Below are 25,629 nucleotides of genomic sequence, written 5' to 3'. Positions count from 1 at the left end.
CTGTATGTTAATGACAGTTAAAAAAGTGGTCTTTACTTTGGGATGAAGAAAGATAGCAGATCTATTAAATGTGCGATGAAAGTCAACATGCACTGCCTTATTACATTCCCGTGAAAGGCTTAAGGAACTGGATGATGTATGGAGACGAGGATACTGGCTGAGAATTTACATCTTCAGATGATTGAAGGAATGTTTATGGATGGTATTAACAAGAGCAAAGTGAGTGGGCTTATTATTGTAGAAAGAGATTTGTTAGGTATTATGAAGTCTTGTAACGGGCTTGAGATATTGAAACGTCTCTTTCCTGGGGAAGAATAGAGAGTCTTCAGTACAGATTTTAAAGGAAAAGGGCTGGTCTTCAGGGGTGGCTTAAGTTTATCCTTTTTAAGAGATTTGGGGAGAAGTATATGACCATTTGAGGGTATCTCACAGACCTGAGTCCATTGAAATTTCTTCCCTCTGTGTAAAGACAAAATGAAGTTCAAATTGAGGCTGGCCTGGTGGTGTAGTGGTTTAGTTTGCTCACTCTGCTTGGGTGGCCCAGGGTTCATGGGTTCGGATCCTGGGCACGGATCTAGCATCACTCGTCAAGCCACACTGTGCCGGCATCCCGCATAAGATAGAGGAAGATTGGCAGAGATGTTAGCTCAGTGACAATCTTCCTCAAGCAAAAAGAGGAGTATCGGCAACAGATGTTAGCTCAGGGCCAATCTTCCTCACACACATGCACACACACAAAGTTCAAATAATTTAGACAAACCAGAACGTGAAACAAGAGCAAGTAATTTTCTGCTGTACAGTACTTCTTTGGCGACTGGCACCTACATATTAATTGCATTGTCCCACTAAGATGAGGTCTTGTTTAAATCCACTTTTGGAAAGGATGGTTGTGGTTTATAAAATAAAGCCACATCAGTTTAATATATTTACAAAGAAGGTATGGTTAAGGTATCGTTAATTCAATATATTTGTTTCACAGATGTAAATCGCTATACATCTTCCTAATATGGATCCTGCCATATTTACTGTCACCTTTTGCCTTCACAGATGTCACTGATAGAAGGAAAGCCTCTTGCTAATTTTTTTAACAATATTTAGTTATAGTTCTTATATTGATAGACGATTTATTGAGATTTTTTCACATTTTATCTTGCTTTGAAATAAACCAAAGGTTTTTCAAATGTGGAAAATGAGTTGAAGCACAAAGGAATGTCTTGCTTTAATTGATTATCTTATCAGGAATATAGCCGTTATTTTACTCATTAAATTAAGATCGTTAAGGCAAGATATGGGGGGCAAGATTCTAAACAATTTCTTAAACCCACTTTTTCTGAAGTTTATAGTAAAGTAGCCAAATTTTATAAGAGTGTCTTTCAGGAATACCAGACGTTCCAAAAGCCTTAATGCAGTGCTAGCTTTCACAGCCTCGGGAGGACAAACGCCGCACGGACTCGAAAAAAACGTTATCTGAAAGTTTCTTCACATTTCTTTCTTTTTCTTAGTTTTGTGAATTTTGAATTTAAAATTTTTAAATGACAAACAATAAACTAAAATTAAAAATTTACTATCCAAAATTCATAACAGTAAAGATCAAAGAAATTTTAAAAATTAAACTTTTAAATGGTGTTTTTTATAAGTTTGTAGCATTTATACTTCTGAAGTTACTGAAACTAAGACTATACTAAGTCTTCTGGGATACTTTGTATTTAAAGAAAGGAAAAGATATTTGCTGTATGGACTGGTTTCAGTATTGAAGTGGTCTTGGCCGGTCTAGGCTAAGAGCTGGATCTTTGAAGACACTTCTGACAGGTCTTGATCCTGTAGCTAGGCTTTAAGTTGCAAAATTATAGGATACAGATTCAAGAATGAAGGTATTGTGTCATCAGTAAAACACCCAGGATAACATCACTTGGAATGCAGAAAATAATCAAACATAGCTACTATAAAAATACCCACCTTTTAAGGTGTTAGGATGGACGATCTTTGTTGCAATGCATTATGGTCTAAATTCTTTGACGAATAACTAAAGAGTGAAGTTCATCTGCCAGTGCAGGATTCAGACGACAGGCCTTAAAAGCAAAGATAAAGAATCAGTTATTTAGATATATTTTGAATTGTTGGGTCTTTGTTTTTAAAAAATTTTCGGTTTGTTTTTAAGAATAGCAAAGTACAATGAATTTCAAGGGGATTTCTTAATTAAGATGCATTGCTATTCTGATTCCTTAATAAGGGAAGTTCAGATGAGCCTGTGCAAAAAAGGTCATACTAAAAATAGCCATGCTATTATCATTTGAAAAAGAGAAAATTTTATCAGTGCCAAGAATGAAGGGAATTTATGCACTGATGATAGCATTCTATGTTATGAATTATTAAAATAAGTAACATGGAAAGCATTAACATTTATCCTCAAACTTATTATTATATGAATAGCAGCATCTACAATAATCATATTTTAAAATATATAGTTTTGGGGCTGGCCCGGTGGCACAGCAGTTAAGTGTGCACATTCCACTTTGGGGGCCCGGGGTTTGCCGGTTCGGATCCCAGGTGCGGACATGGCGCCGCTTGGCAAGCCATGCTGTGGTAGGCGTCCCATGTATAAAGTAGAGGAAGATGGGCACGGATGTTAACTCAGGCCAGTCTTCCTCAGCAAAAAAAGAGGAGGATTGGCACCAGTTAGCTCAGGGCTAATCTTCCTCAAAAAGAAAAAAGAAACAAAAGAAAAAATATAGTTTTATTATGACTAAAGTAAATAGTGATAAGTAGTAGTGCCTAATTTCATAGAATGTCAAGAATTCAGAAGACACATTACTGGTTATCTCCTCCAAACCTAATTCCATGCAGAAATTGTCCCGTCAGTACCCATGACAATTGGTCACTAGATGTTTGCATGGTTGCTTCTAGGGGCAAGAAGTTACTGTCTTGTGGGAAAAACTTGTTTTTGTTTATTTTCTTTCCGACAAGTTGTATTAGAAGCTGCTTCTTTGTATTAAGCTAAAATTTGCCTCCATGTACTCTAGAATCATTGGAGGGTCCTAGGAGAATGTATAAGGCTGGCTTCATGGAGACCCTGAGAGGCAGAGTCATTGGGAGTCACCCAGCCTGACGGTGGCAGAGCTGAGAGCAGGCATGGGTCTCCTGACTCAGCCCACCATCTCTTCAGCATCACTCACTGCCATCTAAAGCTAGAATTCTCCCTCCCCGACAGCTCCTTTTCTGTGTATAGCCTTTCAGTCTGTGAAGACCACTGTCAGGACCCCCTCGTCTCCTTTTGTCTCTGAATAAAATGCTCAGTTTCTGTTTTGACTGGATTCCAAACCCTTCACTGGCTTGTTAGCTCTGAATTTTCTCCATTTTAAAAGTATCTCCCATAAAATACAATGGCCAAAAATCCAGTGGGGCTGTTATCTCCCACCATATGGAAAATAGTTCTAAGATTGTAACCTGCTTGTTTTGCTATTTTATTTAGGATGAACATATGCCACATTTCAGGATATCTTTGACCCAGAGTTTTCTCTGCTTATATTTATTTAAAAGGATACTAAAGATAGCATAGAATCTGAAAATGATGTGGTTTGGAAATCGGTATGAGAGAGAGAACGTTTAAATTTTAAAAAGTTAAAGACAACTATTATTCATACTAATAGAATGGTGGAGTGGTAAGTGTCTCAAAGGTCCGTTGTATTTGTGTACTTTGTTCCTGTATTAGTGTGTTAATATCGGCTTGATGCTCTGGAAATTTTAATTTGAAACAATAATTTAGGGTTCCCAAACTTGCCTGCACGTTGGAATGCCCTGAGGAGCGTCAGCAGATGTGCTGTGTCCCACCTCCTGGGTGTGATTTAATTGTTCTGAAAGAGGGCCTGGACTGTGGAATTTTTAAAAGATCCCCAGGTAATTTTAATATGCAGCCAGTTTGGGAATCGCTGCTGTAATATCAGATTCAGGCAAGGGACTTGAAAAATTGTTCCTTGCCTTCTTCCCCTGCTCCAGCTGAACAATTTGCTTTCCAGCACTCCACGAATTGCTTTATAAATGTGATGATGATATAATTCTAATTTGGACTTCATGGATGTCATGGCCCTAAGGCATGCGTAGTTTTTTTTTTTTTTCTTTTTTAAAAATTCACTTGCATTGGGGCTGGCCCCGTGGCCGAGTGGTTAAGTTCATGCGCTCCACTTTGGCGGTCCAGGGTTCGGATCCTGGGCACGGAGATGGCACCGCTCATTAGGTCATGTTGAGGCAGCGTCCCACATGCCACAACTAGAAGGACCCACAATTAAAGAAAATATACAGCTATGTACTGGGAGGGATTTGGGGAGGAAAAAAAATTCACTTTTAGTTACTGTTCATAATGATTCCCCCCTCCCCATCCCCTCCTCACTTTTAAAAATTAAATTTTTTTTTTAAATTTCAGGTGTACATAATTCTATTTCTATTTCTGTGTAGATTACATCCTGTTCACCACCCAGAGACTAATTACCATCCATCACCAGACATATATGCCTAATCACCCCTTTGCCCTCCTCCCTCCCTCTTTCCCCTCTGGTAATCAGCACTCCAATCTCTGTCTCTATGTGATTGTTTGTTATTGTTTTTATCTTCTATTTATGAGTGAGATCATATGGTATTTGACTTTCTCCCCCTGACTTATTTTGCTGAACATAATACCCTCAAGGTCCATCCATGTTGTCACAAATGGCCAGATTTCATCATTTTTTATGGCTGAGTAGTATTCCATCATCTATATATTACCACATCTTCTTTATCTATTCTTCCTTTGATGGGCACCTAGCTTGCTTCCAAGTCTTGGCTATTGTGAGAAATGCCGTGATGAACATAGGGGTGCATGTATCTTTAAGTAGTGTGTTTTCATGTTCTTTGGGTAAATACCCAGCAGTGGAATAGCTGGATCATATGGTAGTTGTATTCTTAATTTTTTGAGGAATCTCCATACTGTTTTCCATAGTGGCTGCACCAGTTTACACTCCCACCAGCCGTGTATGAGGGTTCTCTTTTCTCCACATCCTCTCCAATACTTATTATTTCCTGTCTTGTTAATTATAGCCATTCTTTTCTTTTTTTAAAACAAGTATGCTTTTTGGTGAGGAAGATTGGCCCTGAGCTAACATCTGTTGCCAATCCTACTCTTTTTTTTTTTCCTCCCCAAAGCCCCAGTACATAGTTGTATATCCTAGTTGTAGGTGATTCTAGATTCTCTACGTGGGATGTAGCCACAGCATGGCTTGAGCAGCATGTAGGTCCGCGCCCAGGATCTAGACCAGTGAACCCCTGGCCGCTGAACCAGAGCGCACGAACCAACCACTTGGCCACGGGACCAGCCCCAATTACAGCCCTTCTGATGGGAGTGAGGTGATATCTCATGGTAATTTTGATTTGCATTTCCCTGATAGTGATGTTGAACATCTTTTCATGTGCCTGTTGTCCATCTGTATATCTTCTTTGGAGGAATGTCTATTCAGATCTTCTGCCCATTTTTCAATTGGGTCGTTAGTTTTTTGGGTGTTGAGATGTATGAGTTCTTTGTATATTTTGGATATTAACCACTTACCAGATAGATGCTTTGCAAATATCTTCTCCCAATTGTTAGGTTGTCTTTTTGTTTTGTTGATGGTTTCCTTTGCTGTGCAAAGCTTTTTAGTTTGATGTAGTCCCATTTGTTTATTTTTTTTATTGTTTCCCTTGCCCGGTCAGACATGGTACTTGAAAATATGCTGCTTAAGACCAGTGTCGAAGAGTGTACTGCCTATGTTTTCTTCTAGAAGTTTCAGGTCTTACATTCAAGTCTTTAATCCATTTTGAGTTAATTTTTGTATATGGTGCCTCCAACATTTGCTTGATTTTAGATGTGAAATGCATTTGGGATCTAAATAAATTGATCACATGGATTAAAACAGGAAAAGCTTATTTTAACTGATTACCTCAAACTCATGAATATTCCTCCTAAGCGTGGTAGATGTCGTGCATAGGAAACTTTTCAAAAAACTACTTTTCATTCAAGTACTAGAATGAGGATAGAGGTTCACACTTGTTCTGGGTGAGAGAAGTCCTGAATATTCTGGCTTTAAGGTCTTGGTGTGCTGGGCCTTAGGCTGCTGATAATAGCAGAGTTAGAGAATAATTTGCATCAAAATAGGACTTTTATCATCTGAGCTTAATTATGCTAATAAGAACCTGACAGAATTGTCTGTAAACAGTCTGCATGTCTGACACTCTCTGTGGACAGAGGTTATCTGCACAATAATTAACTAGGAAAAAACACTAAGCCATAAAGATGTCCAAGTCTCAACTAAAAGCCCAGAAATTTCTACTGGAGTCAATTTGTATTTGTTCTCAGGCTTACTCACTTTAGAATAATACTGTTTAGCTGTTGCTTCATCCTTTGTGATACCCAAGCCAAGCTGAAGACAGCGTGCGTGGTAGAAGGACGCCATGGCCATGCCTCTGTTGATGAATTCCGGGAGACAGTCCGTGACCTTGGCTATCATGGGGATGTCATGAACCTCATCGTAGTCGGCAATCCTGTTATGATGTGAAATTGTGGAATTAAAAAGGACATCAGTTATGGTTTACATATGTACAAACCACATGTCCAGAAATTGTGCTTGTGCCCAAAGTGATTTCCCTGGTTCTGCCTGTTAAGGACTAAGCTGTTTGTTGTGCGTTGATGGGTAAATATAACACAGTCAGTGAATACTGGGTGGGGAGGGACCACTGGGGCGGCTGCTCTGCAGCTTCCCTGTGATTAAACTCGTCAGGCTTAAGGACCACTAGAAAACAAAAGAAAAGTTCCTTTTTTCTTGTAATATTAATATTTTAATATCACTTTGCAGGTTTAAACAGTAGGGGAAAAAAGCATTTTCTGTTTCTTTGGATCATTCATTTAAACGATGACCTTAAATTTGTACTTTTGTCACATAGGACCAGAAAACACATTAAGAAACTTGCACATTTATCTTTGTTAAAAAATGGGCAATAAAAAGAAGTCATCCTTTATAACTCGGACACCAATAATAATAATAATAATAATAACCAATAATAATTCACCAATACGGAGAATTGCATAAAAATGAATCTAGTCAACTCCATGTCAACCGTAATATTATGGGGAATAGGAATGTGGGCAAGGATGGAAAGTTGCAAAGATTTTAAGAACAATTTCAAGTCTTGGTTTTAACCAGGTGGGTGCGCGGAGATGTGGAACACTGGAGATCACACTTGAAGCAGCCTGCTGCCTGGAAGCCAGCATGTTGAGGAGCGAGGAGTAGCAGCTGCCTCATCCTCCACTGTGGGGCTGCCTCCCGCTGTGGGCTCTGCCAGAGGGCGATACTGGGGGGGAATACATCAGCATGGTCTTACGGCCACTAGAGGACATCCAGGTCTGGTATGTTTCTCCTGGTATGTTGCTTTTGTACATTACAGGTAAATGCATGAGCTCAGAGAACAGAAATTTCCGTATAGTTTATAAGATGTTAGTGTTGGCATCTTTTCACCATTATTCTCACTTTACAGTCTTCATCAAGCTCTATTGCCATTGTGCAGTTATAAAACCGATGGCTGAGGAGTGTAGGAAGAAATTCAGACTTACTTAATAAACATCTCTGATGTGCCAAGCTAAGTCCTTTATATACACTATGTTTATAGTCCTGCAGTAGGAGTATTTTCTTCTTATAAATAAAGCAATTGATGCCCCTAAAAGTTAAGAAACTTGCTCAAAATCACTCAGCTGGTACACAGAGTTAATAGCACTGAAATGCTGAAGACTAATGGCATAGAATTATACCATCCAGTATGGCAGCCACTAGCTACATGCGCTACATGAAATTTAAAAGTTCAGTCCTCAGTTGCACTAGCTGCAAATGATGCTCAAGAGCCGTCATTTACACTATTGCGGCAAGTTCGATGAACACATCTGGCATAGAACATCTAGTAAGAGTTTTTGTAAATACTTGCATCCAGCTTATTCACCTTTTGGAAAATGCAACACACTTTGTGAAAAATTTCATCTTATAGTAATACTCCACAAGATTCCCTTGAGCGTAGACATTTCCACGTTCCGCTGCCTCCCGTAAGCAGTGCAGGGCAGCTTCAGTGTCCTGGCGGATGCCTTGTCCATAAAAGTACATGAGCCCAAGTGCACCCTGGGACTCCAGATTCCCATTGCCACACGCTTCTGAATGCCAATAAAATGCCTAAAGGAAGCACAGTTTCATCTTTTTATTCACAAAGTGAAATTAGAATACTGGAAAGACAAAATCTCTAATTATAAGGTAGCACTATTAATTCATCTCTAGGAAATAGTTCTAGCCCCTCAAAGGTATTTCAGGTTAGCACCAAGTTCACGTACCTAAAAAAGAGAGTGCTAAGGTGAGTGTGTTGCACGGTGCAGGTGAGGTCAGTCTAGAAGTTCAGGTCTCAGGAGGTTCAGATTTTTCAGAGGAAGGGTCAAGAAGGTAGGAAAGAGGAACTGAGCATCTGAAAGGCTTTGAGGCACACCTGCAATGAGGCACAGCGCAGGGAGCGGGGGGAAGGGCAGCTACTGATGCTGAGAGACAGTCAGAGCTCCAAGTGTATCTCAGAGACAGCAGCTGTCGAGATCAAAGGCAGTCAAGGATAAGAGCTGCGTGTAGTCTCGAGCACACTGGCTCAATACTCAGCCACTAGGAATCTGAATTCATTCAAAAAGTTAGTCCCAAGTGGCTGCTCAGCCGAGGGGGGTCCCAGTGGTTCTGTCCTCTTACAAGTTTGCCCTTAACGCCTCTTACAATTAGGACTTGGCCCCACATTTCCTTCTCCCTGTAACTTGGAAAATGTTTCCATCATTGATAGTTAAAGAGATTGTATTTCTGAAAAAGTCTTAAATGGATTTAATTTTTAATTCTTAGTATATTTTACTAGTATCATTTGTTACTTCCTCAAATATTAATTTATTCACACTTAAAAGGATTTAAGCTTTAATTTCAGGACTCTCCCTCTTCTTTTAGCTTTTATTACCAAAATAATATTTTATATGTGTTGCTCCCCCCCCCCCCCCCCCACACACACACACACTTCAGGAAGATTAGCCTTGAGCTAACATCGGTACCCATCTTCCTCTATTTTGTATATGAGATGCTGCCACAGCATGGTTTGATGAGTGGTGCCCAGGATCCAAACCTGTGAACCCTGGGCTGCTGAAATAGAGCATGTGAACTTAACCACTATGCCACTGGGCCAGCCCCACGTGTGGCTTTTTGTAGCATACAAAATGTTCTCATGTCCAAGATCTCCTTTGGTAGAGGTGGGGAAGGTAGCATTCATAGATGAGTAAAGGGTAAAATGAGCTTTGAGATCCAAAAATGTAAATTTCCTTTACATTTTAAAGAAATGTAAGAGATTGAAAATTACACACTTACTCCTCACAACCCACCTTTCAAAAAAGAAATAGTGAAACAAATATTAATCTAAATATAGTGCTAGGATTAAAAAATGTTACCTTTTCTAATTCTTTAGGCTCTTTTGTTGAATAATACAATCCTAGGATACTTTGAGCCTTCACACTAGCTTTTGGATTTCCATTGTCTGCGGCAAAAAGCCACAGTCTAAAAGAGAAAGATAAAGCAAGTTATTCTTAGTTTCAGCATCTGGTTAAAACAGAATCTTGTTCTCGCGTAAGATTACCTTTCCGCATCCTCCTCTGATCGTTTGACGCCTTTTCCTTCATAATACGCTCTTCCAAGGTTGTAAGCTGCTGCAAATTGTAAGTGTCTTGCTTTGGGACATGGAGAATCAACAATTTTCTTCATATATTCCACTCCTTTTTCCTTCCACAAAGGAAAAGAACAGAGAAAAAACTCTAGTTTTTAGTTTTACTTAAACTAAATTCTTTCTCCCAATAATGTTGTAAGGTGTTCAGCCTCTGACATGTAGAATGTCACGAATCTATGCCTAAGTGTGGTGGTTGTCCTGGAGTCTGCAGGGCTGGAAATAAGGAAGGAAGGAAGGAGGTACAAGTTCATCTTCTGAGCAGGCGTTCCCAGGAGCCCTGGGATATAGGGCATCTCCCTCATCTTATACCTTCCAGACTTGTGTTACGTCTCAATGTGGTTTCGTTTTTTTCTCTCCTTCCTCCCACCTTATAACCCTTATTCTGAATCAGCACAGTTCTTAGAAATGTATCAAAGTACAAGAAGAGCTGGTAACTTCTTGCCCATTTATAATTCTAACAGTACCCTTGAAAGCCCCAAACAAATTCTATCTTCTCTCTTTAAGCACTTTCACTAAGTGTGCTCAGTGATTTACATCCAATATACTAATCTTCATATGACATCTGCACTGTCACAAAGTGTGGAAAGAAAAAACGGTCAACCAGCAAACAGTACACCAAAAATAAAGGCAGATGGAAGACTTTTTTTTTTGGTAAGGAAAATTGTTCCTGAGCTAACATCTGTGCCAGTCTTCCTCTACCTTGTATATGGGGTGCCACCACAGCATGGCTTGATGTAGATCCATGCCGGGGATCCGAACCCACAAACCCTGGGCTGCTGAAGCAGAGCACACAAACTTAACCACTCCATTACTGGGCCAGCCCCTGAAGACATTTTTTGATAATCAGAATCGGAGGTAATTCATCACCTGCAGACCTGAGCTATAAGAAAGGCCCTTTAAAGGAAGTTCTTCAGGTTGAAAGAAAAAGGAAGATGGTGCCAGATGGCAACTCAGATTGATAGGAAGGAATGAAAAGCCCCAGAAGTAGTAAATATGTAACAAATATAAAAGGATACACATCCATGTATATAGTGCCTGTGTGTGGATATTTTTCCCTCTTAATTAATCCTATATTGATCTTAAATTGTATGTAAATACATGTACCATGACAAATAGTACTAAAGCTTGGAGGTGGGTGGGTAAATGAAATCATACTTCTGCAAGGTTCCTATATTTTACCTGAAATAATTCAACATTAACTCTGTAAATTATGATAAGCTAAAAATGCATATTGTAATCTCTAGATCAACCATGAAGACAAAAGCAAAAATCTATAGCTAGAAAATTAATAAAATGGTAATCAAGCTATCCCATCACCATTTCCCACAGGTTTGAAATAGTAATTTTATGATATACTAATACCCATATATCCATGTGGGTCTGCTTCTGGGGTCCCATTTTGTTTTTCTGATTTATTTGTCTATTCATGAACAAAATCCCACATTGCTTTAAGTACTACAGATTTATTTTTGGATTTTCAGTAGTGTAAGCCCCCTCCTTGTCTTTCTTTAAATAGCCTGACTATTGCAAATAGGCTCTTTCCTATGAATTTTTAGAATCAGCTTGGCAATTGCCATAAAAAATCTTGTAGGAAATTTGATGCTGATTGCATTTAATGTATAAAGTTGAATCTGGGGAGTGATTAGAGGTAAGATGTAAAAATAGTGTCTCTGGAAAACAGAAGCACTGACAAATGAGGGGCGGTACTATTGCCTAATGAGTCCGTGGATGATGAATTCCATAAATCAAATCTCCTACAGTCTGCCACTAAATTCATTCGAATGATTATTGCCTTATGCTAAAGGAAGTGTGAAAAACCTTTTTAGAATTCTGACTGTGAGATGGGGAAAGAAAAGCTAAAACAGATGAACTTGTCCTCACCACAATTTTATCTCAGCCCCAAATTGGTGCTTTATCCACTTTTTTCCAATGCTATTTCCAAAGTCCATTTGTAGCTTTCCCAAATGTTGAGGCCCATGTATGATTATCATCACAGTAGGATAATAATGACATTTGAAGTCCCCTGAAGAAAATAGACATTTCAAGTCTACCACACAAAGCAAATATGGTTCCACCAGACTCAACCAAATTAGCATCAAGAACCACTTGGTAAATTAATGAAAGAAGTGATAAAATTTTAAAAATTTGATCTTGGCCCCTTTACTTGGGTAGTTGTGTGATCAAGGTGACAATATAATTCTAAGGAAGAAGGCACCTACAGATGCTGTCTTCTTTTTGCTCATCGGGCCTCCATGTGTATTACATTCAGTCCATTCTATTTGGAGTTGCCTTATGCCAACCCATTGACTCTACCAATTTTCCTGGTCTCTCTACTCCACGTTCTTACTTCCCGCATTTCATTCTACTCACCTCTCAGCAGAATTTGAGACACATGATCACTCCCTCCTCCTTGAAACAATTTCATCATTTGACTTCCAGATGACCACACGCTCCTGGTTTTCCTCACCTTCCCTGGCTGCTCCTTCTCATTCTTCTTTGCTGGCTACTCCTTTCCTTTTGACCATTAGATATTGGAGGACTCCCAGTCTCTGTCCTCCGCCTTTTTCTCTCTGTTCACTCATTCAGCAATCTTATCCATTCTGGTGCCATAACTATCACTGCTCCACAGATAGCTCCCCACTTCTTTCTCAGTCCTGATTGCATCACTGAGCTGCAGACACTTCCCTTGACATCTCTACTTAGGTGTCTCATCAGATACATCAAACGCAAGATTCAAACAAACTTAAGTTTTCCTCCCTTACCCTAACCTGCTCCTCCTTCAGTCATCTCATTTTTATTAAATGGCAGCATCGTCCACTCAAGCCAAAAAGTAGGACCCATCCTTGATTCTTCCCCTTGTCCCAGTCCTTCACCCAATCCATCAGAAAGTCGTGTATCCTCTTATAAGCATATCCCAAATCTGTCTACTTTTCTCTATTTCCGCTAATATAACTGTATTGAAGCTGCTCTTTTATCTGAACCACTGCAATGGCTTCCTGAGTGGACTGCCTGCTTCTGCTCTTGCCTTCATTCAATCCATTTTCCAAGCCACAAACAAAATGATTTTTTTTAAATGCAAATTGTATTAATTTCACTCCCTTGTAGTGTCTACACTGCAATCCAAATACAATCCAAACCGTTGGCCGTAGTTTACCCCTGTCTCACTGGTTTGACTATACTCCAGCCATATTCTTCTTCTTTCTGTTCCTCAGGCGTTAGCACTGGTTATTTCCTCTGCCTGGAATGTGATTCCCCTCGACCTGTACATGGTTGCTGCTTCTTGTTGCTCAGTTCTTAGTTCAAATGTCAGATAAAATGATGGAATGACACAGGGAGGAAAACTGTAATCCTAGAGCCAAAGTCTTCATATTAATGTTAAGGAATGCTCAGTGACCAGGAAATTGAGAGAACTAGGAAAGCAATGTGTTGGTATGAACTTCAAAGTAAGTACTGTGTGCCTTGGGCGGAGGACAGATAATAGTTGGAAAGTGAATTGGGGAATGAAAATAATGCCGGCTCTTCCGCTGAACGCCACAGTAGACTGCAATGTTGGAAGGAGAGCTCTCAACTAAAGAGGGCTGCTTGTGGGACAGCCAAATTTCTGATAAGGCAAAGAAGTGAAGGAAGTAGTCTGAGAAAAGGTTGAGGATTGGGGGGACTTTATTTGCCAGCTGGAAAGTTTAGGAGGGAGGGCAGCAGTGAGAGAGGGAGAGGAAACACAAAGCAATATGGAGTCAAGAATACGCGAGAAAACAGATGATTAGAGAGGCAGGCATCTTGTGTGGTGGCCAAGGATGAAAGAGCTCTGAGGCTTGGTGAGACCAAGTGAAGTCAAGGTTCCAAATGGAACTCTAGTGTCAAGTTCAGATATAGTCACAGTGGGTTGGCCTCATGATGCCTGGTGAAGCCCCCACTGTTGGCAGCAATCAGGCAGAGACAGCAAACTTGGGGCTTGGGTGACGGTTTGGAATGGCACTTATTGGCTTGGAAACTAAAGAAATTACCAAGGAAATGTTACTTTATATGGCCTCTTGGTGGTCTACTAGCTGGCTGTCCATGGGAACAGTCCACGTTAGGCCCCTTTCTTTTGATCTTCAACATGGAAGTCTTTGGAAGTTTCTAAAGATGGATAGGACATGATCAGATCTGTATTTTGGAAAGATGGCTTTGGTGGCAGTAAGAATGATGAATTTGGGACAAGAGCAGAAGTTAGAGGATGTGCTTTTGCTATACCCCAGGTAAGGGGGCTCTGTGAGCCTAAACTAAAACAGAGGGAGTGGCAATCAAGGGCTGGAGACATATTTGAAAGATATTCAGGAGACAATACTAGTAGGGAAATGTGAGCAGTGGAAAATATTTTTTCTTTTTTTTAATTGAATTATAATTGACATAAAATACTATATTAATTTTAGGTATACAGTGGAAAATATTTTGTTTCTGCTTGTGAAAGGACTATCTCTAGTTTGGGTTCTTAACTTTAAACGGCTACTCCTAAATTTTCAGGAAACATATTTCCTAGTACTGTTTTTTTAAAAAGGTTTTTATTATGAATAAGTATTGTTTTATGAAATGCCTTTTCAGTACATACTGAAACCATGATATGGTTCCTTTTATTCAAGTTATTAAAGTGGTATATTATATCCATAGATTTCCTTATGTTGAATTATTAAATTTCTGGGCTAAATCTTATTTGGTTATTACATTTTATTTTTTTAATATATTTTGTTTATAACAAAGGCAAATATTTTATCTTAACAGCTGCCACCATAATTTTTCTTAGAGAGAGATGATCTTTCTCTAGGAAAGTTCTTTGAAAAAGCCCCTTGGGGGATATCTTGATAACAGTGTTGTCAGCAAGGGGCTACAAGGTCAATCAATAAACATTGCTTAGTGGCTACTGTGGGTGTGATGCTGTTCTAAGTTCCTGAGGGATTCAGCAATGAAGAGAGAGATAAAACCCCCTAATTTTGTGGAGCTTATATTCCACTTAGGGAGAAAAATTAAACAGGTAACAAATAACTCAGGTGATCATTAAGTGTGTGAAGAAAATGAAGGGGGCTATTTTGATAATATGGCCACAGAAAACCTCTCAGGGGAAGTACCATTTGAGCAAAGACCTGAGTAAAAGGAAGGCAAATGAAGAGTTGACTAAACTACTTTGTGTGAGAAAATGGGATACGCTTATTTTTGCATCATAAAAGGAGAGAGTAGAGGGAAAAGACACAGAAAGGGGAAAGGGTGTTAGCTCAGGGCCAGTCTTCCTCAGCAAAAAGAGGAAGATTGGCAGTAGTTAGCTCAGGGCTCATCTTCCTCAAAAAAAAAAAGCGGGGGAGAAGGAGGAGTTGGAAGAGTACTCGGCAAGTTTGTGACGAATCATGTGAGGTAGTGCAGCCAGTGAGAAGTCCTCAATGGAGGGCAATAGAAATGACTGATAAAGTTGCTCACCATGTGGGGTCTAGTGTGGTCTTCTCTGAGACCCCTACATTTAGCAGAAGCAATGCTACAAGCAAAAATCCTTGTTTTATGAGATCATCAAGGAGAATAGGCTGTGACCTATGTAGGGCAGAGATAAAGGAACAGCCACAGAGATGGAGAGTAGAGAGTTAGAAATTTGGCAAGAAGAGGAAAAGCACAGGTGATCGTGAGATCATAAGCCACCCAAAGATATTTGGGTTAATTTTGAAGCTCTTTGACAACCCACGAAATTGGTTTCATAAGGGAAAACTGTATACATTTTATTTAAATCTTAAGAAATGAATAGAGTTTTCACATACAACTTATTTTTTTTGGGGGGGGTGAGGGTTTATTGTGATTTTCTTTGTGCTTACACATACATACATAGTAAAAATGTTCAAATTTCGTAACTCAATCAAGGAGTCTTAACATTTCATGTTAAGAATTTTATTGTGTGGATGCTTCATAGTTTATAAAATTTACCTATCATATAGTGAAAATTATCTAACATATACAGAAATTAAAATTGAATTTAATTAATATTTTTGTCAATTTGTTTTTTTAGCACATTATGTAGTTTGATGTTGTGATATTTGGCTCATATAGGCTCTGTATTGTTATGTTTTTCATATTGAACAGAGCTTATTACTAAATAATTGTCACTTCTCGTTAAGTTTCAATGTGTGTTTCTATGCATACTTTCTTAACATCTTTGTTGAGACATTTAAAAATTTTTTCTATGTCATTTTCTGAAGTAAAGTACATATTTACTCTGTTTTAACAGGAGAATTTAGACAATTTACATTTGTCTCATGGTTGCACTAATTATGAGTTTCCTTGAGTTTTTTTTTTTACTTTTTATCTAAAAATTTTCAAGCATGCAGGAAAGTAGAAAAAATACAATAAAAATTTGTATAACTACCATATGGATTTTCAGTAATAATATTTTGCTATATTTGGTTCATCTGGGTTTTTTTCTGACTTGTTTTAAGTTATCTGCAGATATGTAAATATTGATACAGTTCATCCCTAAATATTTCAGTATACTCTGCAAAAGCAGTAGTTCTGCATAAGTACCATAGAAGTGTCACTTCTAATAAAGGTGATATTATGGAAAAAAAGAAAGGTGAGGGAAAGAAGTGATCTAGATTAAAAGAAATTTGCAGACATTACAGTTGAATGCAGTAGGTGGTCTCTGTCTGGATCCTGGCTTGAAAGAGAATTTTGGGACAAATTGGGAATTTTGAATATAAACTGGGTATTAAATGGTATTAGGGAATAATTGTTAATTTTGGTAAATGTCTTCAATGTTCATTTTACTTTTTAAAAGTAAAATTTTTAAAGATTTGTTTTCACGATTTTCAGTTGTGTTACGTTACAGTTTGTCCCCAATCTTCTCATATTTGATTGACGAAATGTGTTTTCTTAACTTTTTGAGACTAGAGTTCAATTGTCATCTAAATTCCTATTGCATTTCTTCTGGTCAGGCCCTGTCAGAAATTAAATACTTCTTTATGGCTTTATGCTTTACTTTATTTTTGTGCAGAAAATATTTTCCACTGATCCCAAATTGCTTTGGGGGATTTATTATTTCTTCAGTAAATTTAAATTGTTGATTTTTTCCCTGTTTTTGCAATTCTTTCTGGTTATATTGTGGATATTTTAAAGATTTTTAAAGGGTATAGTTGTGAATATTATCCTACTATTATTACCATTTTCCAAGGACCTATTTCTATATTCCATGTTAAATAATCCTATAATTTGTGTGATGGTATAGCCATGAAACCATTTAAATGTAAATAGGGGACCATTGAGTTAGAAAGCACAAATAACTATAAAACCAATATTTCAAAAACAATTCTCAGAGAGAGAGACCTGGGAGGTCTCATGGCAAACGTGTCTTGGTAATGAACATGCTCTGGTTTCAGCTTATTTCATGAAAAAATACCTGCATCCCTCATAATATCTTTCTTGGTCCCCCTCTACCCATCTAATTCCCAATTAATTTTGGCAGCCCACTAACTGTAATCTCTCATTATAATAAAGCTAGATAAATACTAACGAAGCAAGTAGCATGGTGATAAAGTAAATATCTGAAAAAGTGTTGAGACTTTTTTGGCAATTTTTTTTAAAAACCACATTAAGTTTTTTAATGACTTAAGATTGATATAAAAATAAGAGACTCCTAAAAATCTAGCAGGCCAAGCAAACCAACTGAATAAAATAATTATGATACTTTCAGTTTCATCTGCATTTGTAGGCAAAACAAACATGGAGATTCTGAATCACTTGAGACCGATTTTTTTTTTTTTTGCCTGAGATTTAAATGTCAGAGTAAATCAGTGAAATAATAAGCATAGTAATCTTACAGCCTTTAACTATTCATCTTACTTGTGATTAATCTTGTTTTAAAATATTTTCTAGAATGGATTTTAATACTGTCCCCTAAAATGTGCTTTACTATTTGAAGATCATAAAAGATTCATAAAATTAGTATATTAATTTACATTTATGACTTTAATTATTTAGTATATATCATAAGATATAATGGTCAGAGACATTAGATGGCACCTGCCTCAAAGACTGTGGTTAAATGGATGTACAATTGGTATTAAAATTACTGTTCTAGTCCAGGTTTCTATATATAAGACTTTCAAGCGCCTAGCTGCCAATTTATATACAGCACAGTTAAGGGGTAATAGTTGCAAGATTATTTCAGTCAGTATACTAAAATGTGCAAAGACAGCTGAGGAATCTAGGCCACTGAAGGAGTTTCCCAGCTTTGCTCCTGTCCTTCCCTCTGTGTAAATGTCATTCCTTCCTTTATGTGCTGTTCTTATGTTATCTGATTCAGCTGGTGTCAGCTGCTCTGTGAAAACTCCTGTGACCACACCTTTGTGTCTGGCACATGTGTCTATTTCAATCCAGGACACTTATAGTCTTTCTCAGACTCCAAATTCCTTTTCCTATTTTTCTGTGCTTCTCCAGCATCTAAGGACTGTTTCTGACTCATAAATGTTTGTGGAATGAAAGAGTGAGTGAATAATACAGAGAATCCAAGTAAACCACAGTCAGAAAGGTCACAGAGTAAGCACATACCTCATGGGTTATATAGGAGGTGCTCACAGTGCTAAAAATAGAAATGGCTTTTCCAGCTGCTTTTGCGTCCTTCGAGGCAGTTCCAGGGAGGGCTGCAATCCCTGTGAATGGTACTATGCACAAAGAAACTCCACTGCCTTCAACAGGAGGATGTGTGTGTGTGTTTAGACTTGTAGAACTAGAGGTGGAATCAGACAGCAAGATGCATATTAAACAGCGAGGGAGACAGGCAGTTGGCTCTATGGGTCTCAGCATGAGGTTCTGGTATGAAGACGTCAATCTGGGAGTCTTTTAAAAGTATAGGTAATGTTAGTCGTGGGACCAGATAAGCTTTACTCAAGGAGAGAGGGGGCCATGGAGGCAGAAGGGGCTGAGGCCTAGGTTCTGACACACTTCAAGATTTAGAAGAGAAGCATCTAGAACAGGGGACTGAGGAATGGCTGTGAAGAGGCCAACAGAGAGAACTGTATTACAAACACATTGAAGATGGTAAGAAGAGGTGTGTCAAGTATGAGAAAGAATCAGATGAAACAAAGATACCCTAGACACTGAGAGAGGAGGGTGTTTCATGGAGCGCGTGGTCAACTGTGTTAAATTTGCAGCAAGTAAGGGCAATGTAGTCATGGATTCCACGTCACTAAACTTTTAACAGGTAAAGCTATGAATAGGTTAAAATAAAGTATCTTGTGTTTAATGCAAACATTAAGTTTTTAAATCGTTCATTCATTTCATCATAGGATGCTATGGTTATAAAAGAGTAAAAATTAAGAATTTTAGGAATTAAACGTATAGTCCCCATCTGTTAGCTTTATACAAGAGAAAGTCAGGGGAAAAAACACTGGATGCTTACTACATGTGCCTGTGTTAGGTATTTTTATGTGTTGTCGTTCAGTCTCATTAACAACTATGCGAGTAAGGTTAATGGGCTTTATTTTGTAAGCTGACTCCAGTGGATTGAATTGGCAGTGTATCCTTAAAGCTTTGTATTGACAAGAATTCTGAGGCTCTGTCTGGACTCAGCTAGAAAGGGGACCATGATCAATTATTAAGGTCTGCCATAGCCAAGGGAGTGGGGAAAATGGTAGATGTTCAGAAATAGTAAGTAATTTTCCCAAGATCATACTCTTAATAAGTGGTGAAACCAAGATTTGAAAGCTTGTGAGCTTTTCACATTTTGGAATTTTTTTTTTTTTTTTTAAAGATTTTATTTTTTCCTTTTTCTCCCCAAAGCCCCCCAGTACATAGTTGTATATTCTTCGTTGTGGTCCTTCTAGTTGTGGCATGTGGGACGCTGCCTCAGTGTGGTTTCATGAGCAGTGCCATGTCCGCGCCCAGGATTCGAACCAACGAAACACTGGGCCGCCTGCAGCGGAGCGCGCGAACTTAACCACTCGGCCATGGGGCCAGCCCCACATTTTGGAATTTTTAATAGACCATAATGGATAGGACACCTTTGCTAGTGAACACAGAGAAATGAATTTCTAAATATCTTTGAAAATTTTAAAAATAAATTCCCAATTTTTATTTGATAATGTATGAAATTTCTTTGTAAGATGAGGTCAAAAATAAGAATTAAAAAATAAAAATCATAAAGAATAGAGAACTATAATATTGATCCCTAAATTTCATAGTTTATTCTTTTATCTTCAAACATGTCAAAATAAATGAGGCCTAGAAATATTATTGATATACACTAGATTATTATTATTAAAATGATAATGCAGATTATATTTATTGACAAGGAAGAACATTCAGAATACATTGCTAGGTGAAAGAAAAGATATTATAACACAGTATATATAGTATGGTCCTATATTGAAAAAGTGTATGTGTGTGTGTGTGTCTATTTGTGTATATATATGTATTGTGTATATATATACAAATACACATACATATAATTTATATACTATATATATATACAAATACACACATATATAATTTTTTTGCATAGGGTGACACATGAAAGAATATACTTTAAAATAATAATGTTTATATTTGTTAGTAGAATTTGGAGTGACCCTGTTTTTGCTTATTTTCTAACTTTTCTCCATGTTCATGTAGCTTTGGAATAACTTTTAAAAATAAAGGAAAACATTTTAAAATAGAAATGTTATTGACAGCTAATGGTAGCAAGGAGGGGGGGCAAAAAAAAATTTTGTTTTGCACATAATGTGAAAATGACTACTGCTATCCTTTAAAATGCTAAAAGTTTAGATATTATTGAAATATAAGGATAGAAATATATTATTAAAACATAAATAATTTTAATTGTGTCAAAGAATCCGTGAACGGTGAAATCTTAAGCATGGTGAAGAAAACAATCACTTACAGCGTCTGGAGTCGTCCCCAGCCCATCATAATACATTACTCCTAGCTGGTAAGTTGCTTGATGATCCTTTTCCTTGATTTCTTCGAACTGTTCTAAAGCTTCTTCATACCATCCCTATGAGCCCCCAGGAAATATTGAATTATTTTATTATTACCTTAAAGTAATCCCAAATATTTAATTCCCATCTAAATCTGAGCTGGTAGCACCACATAGAACAACAAAAGACAGCAACACATCTATAGAATTTGCAAGTAAGTTATTAACAACAGTCAACACACTATGAAATCAATTAAATAGACCTAAAAATGGCCGCTGAGGGAAGTGACGAGGAGGAGTCTGGGGGAGATTCTGTTTGGCTTTGACTCTGACTCTTGGCTGTTGCGAATCTGCTTTCAAAATGCTAGCCTAGCTCTCTGCTCAGTCCAGCCTGCCACATCACCTGCCACTCTCGGAGTCTGAGAAACTTCAGAGCTGGGGCTAAGGTCTCAGAGAAAATATGAATATCAGGATATCCACTATTATTAGATATCCACTATTATTATGGCTCATGTCTTCCAGTTTTGCAGTTTTCCAGCTAGGGAGAAGACATGGAAAAACATGTCTAAATTATCTTTCACCCATACTTCCTAAAAAGACCTACATATTATGTGTCATTGATTTAAGGCTCAGCAGTTAGATGATCGGATAACAAATATGCTAAGGTATAAGGGACTAACATAGGGCTTGTAGCTTAATCCACCATGGAAAATGCCGTAAAGAATGAGTCATTTGTAATGGTGGAAAGAGAGTCTCTTACTGAATCGGAAGGTCATTACTAGGAAGAGCAGGCCAGAGGAAAACAGCTTTTGGAAAACACAAACAATTGAATTTCTCTTTTCATAAACTATAACTAATCTACAAATTGATAAAATTAATAAAAACTCACTAAAACACTAAAAATATTTATTTTAAAGAACACATAACAATGAGTAAAAGACTACGTTGTTAAGACTCATTCTTTCTGACTAATGTTTGGCGTAGATGTGAGAGTGCTGGAAAAGTTAGAATATTCTATACAGAGGAAGACAAAGTCCTTTTAGTTTTCATGATTTTAAATACCATATACGTGCTGGAAAATCTTAAATATATACCTTCAACCCAGACTTCTCCTTTGACATCTAGGTCAAGAAGCAATACAACCTTATCTGAACCTATGCCCAAAGCTGAGAGTTCATTCCCGTAACCATTCTGCTGTGCTGTCCCAGTGATGGGTGCCTGATGAGTCCTCAACAAATATTTGTTGCCAGAATGAATGAAGGAGCCATCAAAAGATTAGAGAGTTAGCGGGGTGTAGGTGAATAGATGCCCAAATAGTCAGTGGATGGTGAGGGTCTGGGGACAGGGTGGTCCCTTTTCACCTCTTCCCCTGGGGTTCACTGAAGACTCGAGGCTACGTTACTGAAGTTGGAGTGATGGTTCGCACGGTTCCTCCTAGACCTACCTCACAGGTGCCTCAGTACAACATGGAGAAGAGGACAGCTCCCTCCTCATTCTACAGAGGAACATGTAAAACTACCTTTAAGTACTAGATAAGAATCAAGGTCTGCAATTGTTATTAATATGACAATATTTTATAAATGATATTCAATATTTTGGGCAAAAATATAAAAAGTAGACTTTTAATTTATAGTATAAAATGAATTTTGTACCAAAATGACTCCTATAAATGACATCATTAGAATGACTTTTATGGAGCAAGGTCAGGTATCTCCTTAAGCTGCTGCCAGTGTATCATACTTAAAGCCACACCCACAATATATGGAAAGTGACAGAATTTCCCTGATATAACACTGTAAGCAACTCTACAGGAAATTTTGCTATGAGGATCCAACAACAGCATTATGGGAAATGAAAACAAAGAAACAAAAACATTATACCTCTTCAAAATATAGTTGACCTCGTAGGAAATATGCCATAGCGTCCCCTCTTCTTATTCTTTCCTTCAAGAGTTGCAATGCTCTATCCACCAAATTAGCATGGCTGTAATGATCTGATTAAAGAAAGGAAAAGAATTCCATCTTCAACCGTATGATGTGAGTTTTCTCTCTTGAAGTAATAAACTATATAGAATTCATCTGACACTGTTAATACCAGTTCCCTTCCTAGTTCTTCCTAAAACTGGCCTCCTTTGCTCAAGGAAAAAAGTATTACCTAAAAAAAAAGAGGAAAAACAGAAAAAAAAACCCAACCCGTTATCACAATACCTAAAATCGTGCTTGTATAATCAAGGAATATTTATTGAATGGCATTCAAACTAATGCTGTTCACCACCAGGCAGAGTTCTAGCAATGGAGTCTGTGTGCAAGGCTCTCCTGTGAGTGAGTGAAATTCTTAATCTGAGCCTTAATTAGAACTACTCTAACCAAATGAGCTAACCATCCCCAATTTAATTTTTTTAATTCTATAGAAAAAAATGGTATCTTTAAATGCCAGTTTCAAGTAAAACATGGCATTGTTCTCTTAATAGAAGTGACATCTGGCTTCTCTTTTCCAGAAGGGTGTCCTAAAGTCCTGAGAGTAGAGTCAGGATCTAATTATGAGACTGCTCCCTGATACTTTGCTACCAAGTAAGTTAGGTAGCAATTTCACAGATTCTTAGAGAAAAGTTAGATAGGACTGTGAAGTTCACCACTTCTTTGAAGCAGTAAGATTCATACTGCTTGTCTCTTTTGCTCTGGGGTACGAAATTAACTGTTAGTGAAAGTACTGTCAGAATTTGTACCAGTCTTTTCCTTTCTCCACTGGAAGAATTTTGGGTTCTTAGCAGCATACTGGGACAGGGAGGTATAAAAGGGGTTCTTGGGCAAGTTTTCACTGGTCAGCTTCATCCTGTTTCCACAAGGTGTATTCTGTAAACAAGAATGAAAAATAAGATGGTAGAAATATCTTCCTCCAGAAAAATGCAAAAAGAGACTCCATTCCCACGTGGCAGTCATTAGAAAAAGCAACCTCCCCGCATTGCCTAGGGATAGGACACCAAACCGTCAGCTCTGGGATATGAATGTTATTTCTTAGGAAACCAGGACCCTCCATAGCTATTTGAAGCACAGCCATCCTCCATGGCTGTTTCCACAGCGTTGGGATTAGTGATGAGAGCTGTTGGCAGGTCCTCTCTGGCGATGAGATCCCATGCTGCAATGGGTCGTGTTACCTAGCCACAGCTGGTAGCACTAGTAGGAACTGGTGACACTGCCCATAGATACGGTTCCTGTGCACAAGTACCTTCCTGCTGCCTTGTAACTGATGCTCATCAGACTAATCCATTTCAAATTAAAGCATGTGTCTATTTTACCTGGGAATACACTTTATTTTAGCTGTGTTGTTCAGTTTTATCTTCCCATCTGTATTGGATTGCCATGTTATAAGATGGATCACAGTTGAATGGAAAATCAGAGCCTTCATATAAAATGTGGAGGCCACCTCATTTGGGATGAAGGAGTCCAGGTTGGCCTAGGCTGAGGGTAGTGAGACAGCAAACTCAGTTGTTGCTATGCGTTTTTGTTTACTCCTTGGCATTCTACTGTTACAGGGCCTTTCACCAATCAGGAACCAACTTCCAGCAAAGGTTCCTGATTGGTGGTGAAGAGAAGAACTCAAGAGACCTTTAGTGTGATTGGGAAGCTGCATTTATACAATTAGATGATACTAATTTGGACAGTAAATTGTTTCATTAATGAGAATGAAGTGTAGAAAAGGGAGATAATTCAGTATATTAGGGGAAAAAAACCACTGAAGTATCTGATTTTTGGAAGTCATTTAATCTTTTTAAGATAGTCAATTGCCTTATCTGCAGTTTGGACTATACTTAGTTTGAACTAGAGGATTTCAAAATGTCTGTCCTAGATATGTAAAATTCTTCGTTTATATGATTCCCAAAATCTTATGGTTGCTTTAGTGAATATAAAAGTTTCCAGTGAGCTTTCGGGCGAAGCATGTTACGTAAAGTATTTAGAAGTAAAGCAATCCAAACAGGATGATGTAGATAGCACGATCAGTTGACTCAGAAACTGGCTAGAGAAGTGTTTATTTCACTGAAGACATTAACCCAGTGTGCTGCTGTATCCGAAAAGGCTAAGGAAAAACTTGCCATATTCAGGAAGGTCATTGGGAATGAAAAAATCGGAAAACAATACCTTCTTTAAACTCTAGTTGCATTCTCTGCTTACAATGCTGCACATGGTTTTTGTTGCTGTGGCTTAAAAGACTTGAAGAAAGTCTAGAAAACGAAGACTTATTGAGCTTTTACTAAATGCCAGATATTTTCTTTGTTCTAAGCGCTTTACAGGCACTAACTCCTACAAAACTTTATGAAATGGGGGCTATTATGGGGCTCATTTAACGTATAAGGAAACTGAGTCACAGTGAGGAAGTGAAGTAACTTGCCTCAGGTCACAGGGCTAGGAGGTCGTCCCGCTGGGATGGCCCTAGCACCTGTGCACTTCATCATTATTCTCCACTGTTCTCCAAAAAGCAAAGCTAATGTGATTTTCTTAAATAGCAGGAATCCTATAAGAGGCTAAAACAAAATGTAGTACTTTCTAATTTCAGAAAATGAGAACTAAGAGAACATTTTAAAAAGCAAGAGTGTGTCTTTATTTCTGCCAAATCTTGGGATTAGATATGGAATCATCATTTGAAACGTGACAATTGTTTGCATAACAGGCAGTGAATTTAGAAAATTCTATAATAGAAATTAATTGATATAAAATCTGAAAGAAATCTACGCTTTTAAAGGGAAGGACAGGAGTCGTGGGCATTGATGCTGCCCCTTCTAGAGGCTCTTTACTAGCTAGTGTGCCATCTGCAGCTGCTGTGAGTGTTTATTGCACAAGATTGTGCAACATCACCAATATCTAATTCCGGAACATTTTCATCACTCCCATAGAAACCCTGTAGACATTAGCAGTCACTCCCCCTTCTTTCCTTCCCTTCAGCTCCTG

General features: G+C 38.1%; 1 protein-coding gene across 2 annotated transcripts; it reads right to left on the bottom strand.

The window, feature by feature from the left end:
- Positions 1-1,872: 1,872 nt before the first annotated feature.
- Positions 1,873-23,764, bottom strand: LRP2BP (LRP2 binding protein). Of its 2 annotated transcripts, XM_014839525.3 has the most exons (8): positions 23,412-23,764; positions 22,567-22,679; positions 20,651-20,764; positions 9,682-9,824; positions 9,497-9,602; positions 7,990-8,213; positions 6,369-6,543; positions 1,873-2,069 (listed from the first exon to the last, which is right to left on the bottom strand). In XM_014839525.3, the coding sequence occupies exons 1-8, from the start codon at positions 23,623-23,625 to the stop codon at positions 2,004-2,006; spliced, it is 1,155 nt and encodes a 384-aa protein (XP_014695011.2). In that variant the 5' UTR covers positions 23,626-23,764; the 3' UTR covers positions 1,873-2,003. The 2 variants fall into 2 exon arrangements, with proteins under 2 accessions (XP_014695011.2, XP_070356191.1); XM_070500090.1 differs by lacking the exon at positions 1,873-2,069 and having other exon boundaries at positions 6,144-6,543.
- Positions 23,765-25,629: the final 1,865 nt, after the last annotated feature.

Source organism: Equus asinus, chromosome 27 (assembly GCF_041296235.1).
Source record: "Equus asinus isolate D_3611 breed Donkey chromosome 27, EquAss-T2T_v2, whole genome shotgun sequence".
Lineage (NCBI taxonomy): Eukaryota > Metazoa > Chordata > Mammalia > Perissodactyla > Equidae > Equus > Equus asinus.
Note: the sequence above shows the minus strand (reverse complement) of the source record. Positions and strands in the feature narration are given on the sequence as shown.

Bases quoted from the DNA above. Each gene is read 5' to 3' on its own strand.
- LRP2BP (XM_070500090.1), bottom strand. From the start codon at position 23,625: ATGACTGCCACGTGGGAATGGAGTCTCTTTTTGCATTTTTCTGGAGGA. The intron at 22,680-23,411 runs GTACAAATTCTG...TTCTTTAATCAG, and splicing joins GTGGAGAAAGGAAAAGACTG to ATCATTACAGCCATGCTAAT. The intron at 9,603-9,681 runs GTAATCTTACGC...TTTCTCTTTTAG, and splicing joins TCAGAGGAGGATGCGGAAAG to ACTGTGGCTTTTTGCCGCAG.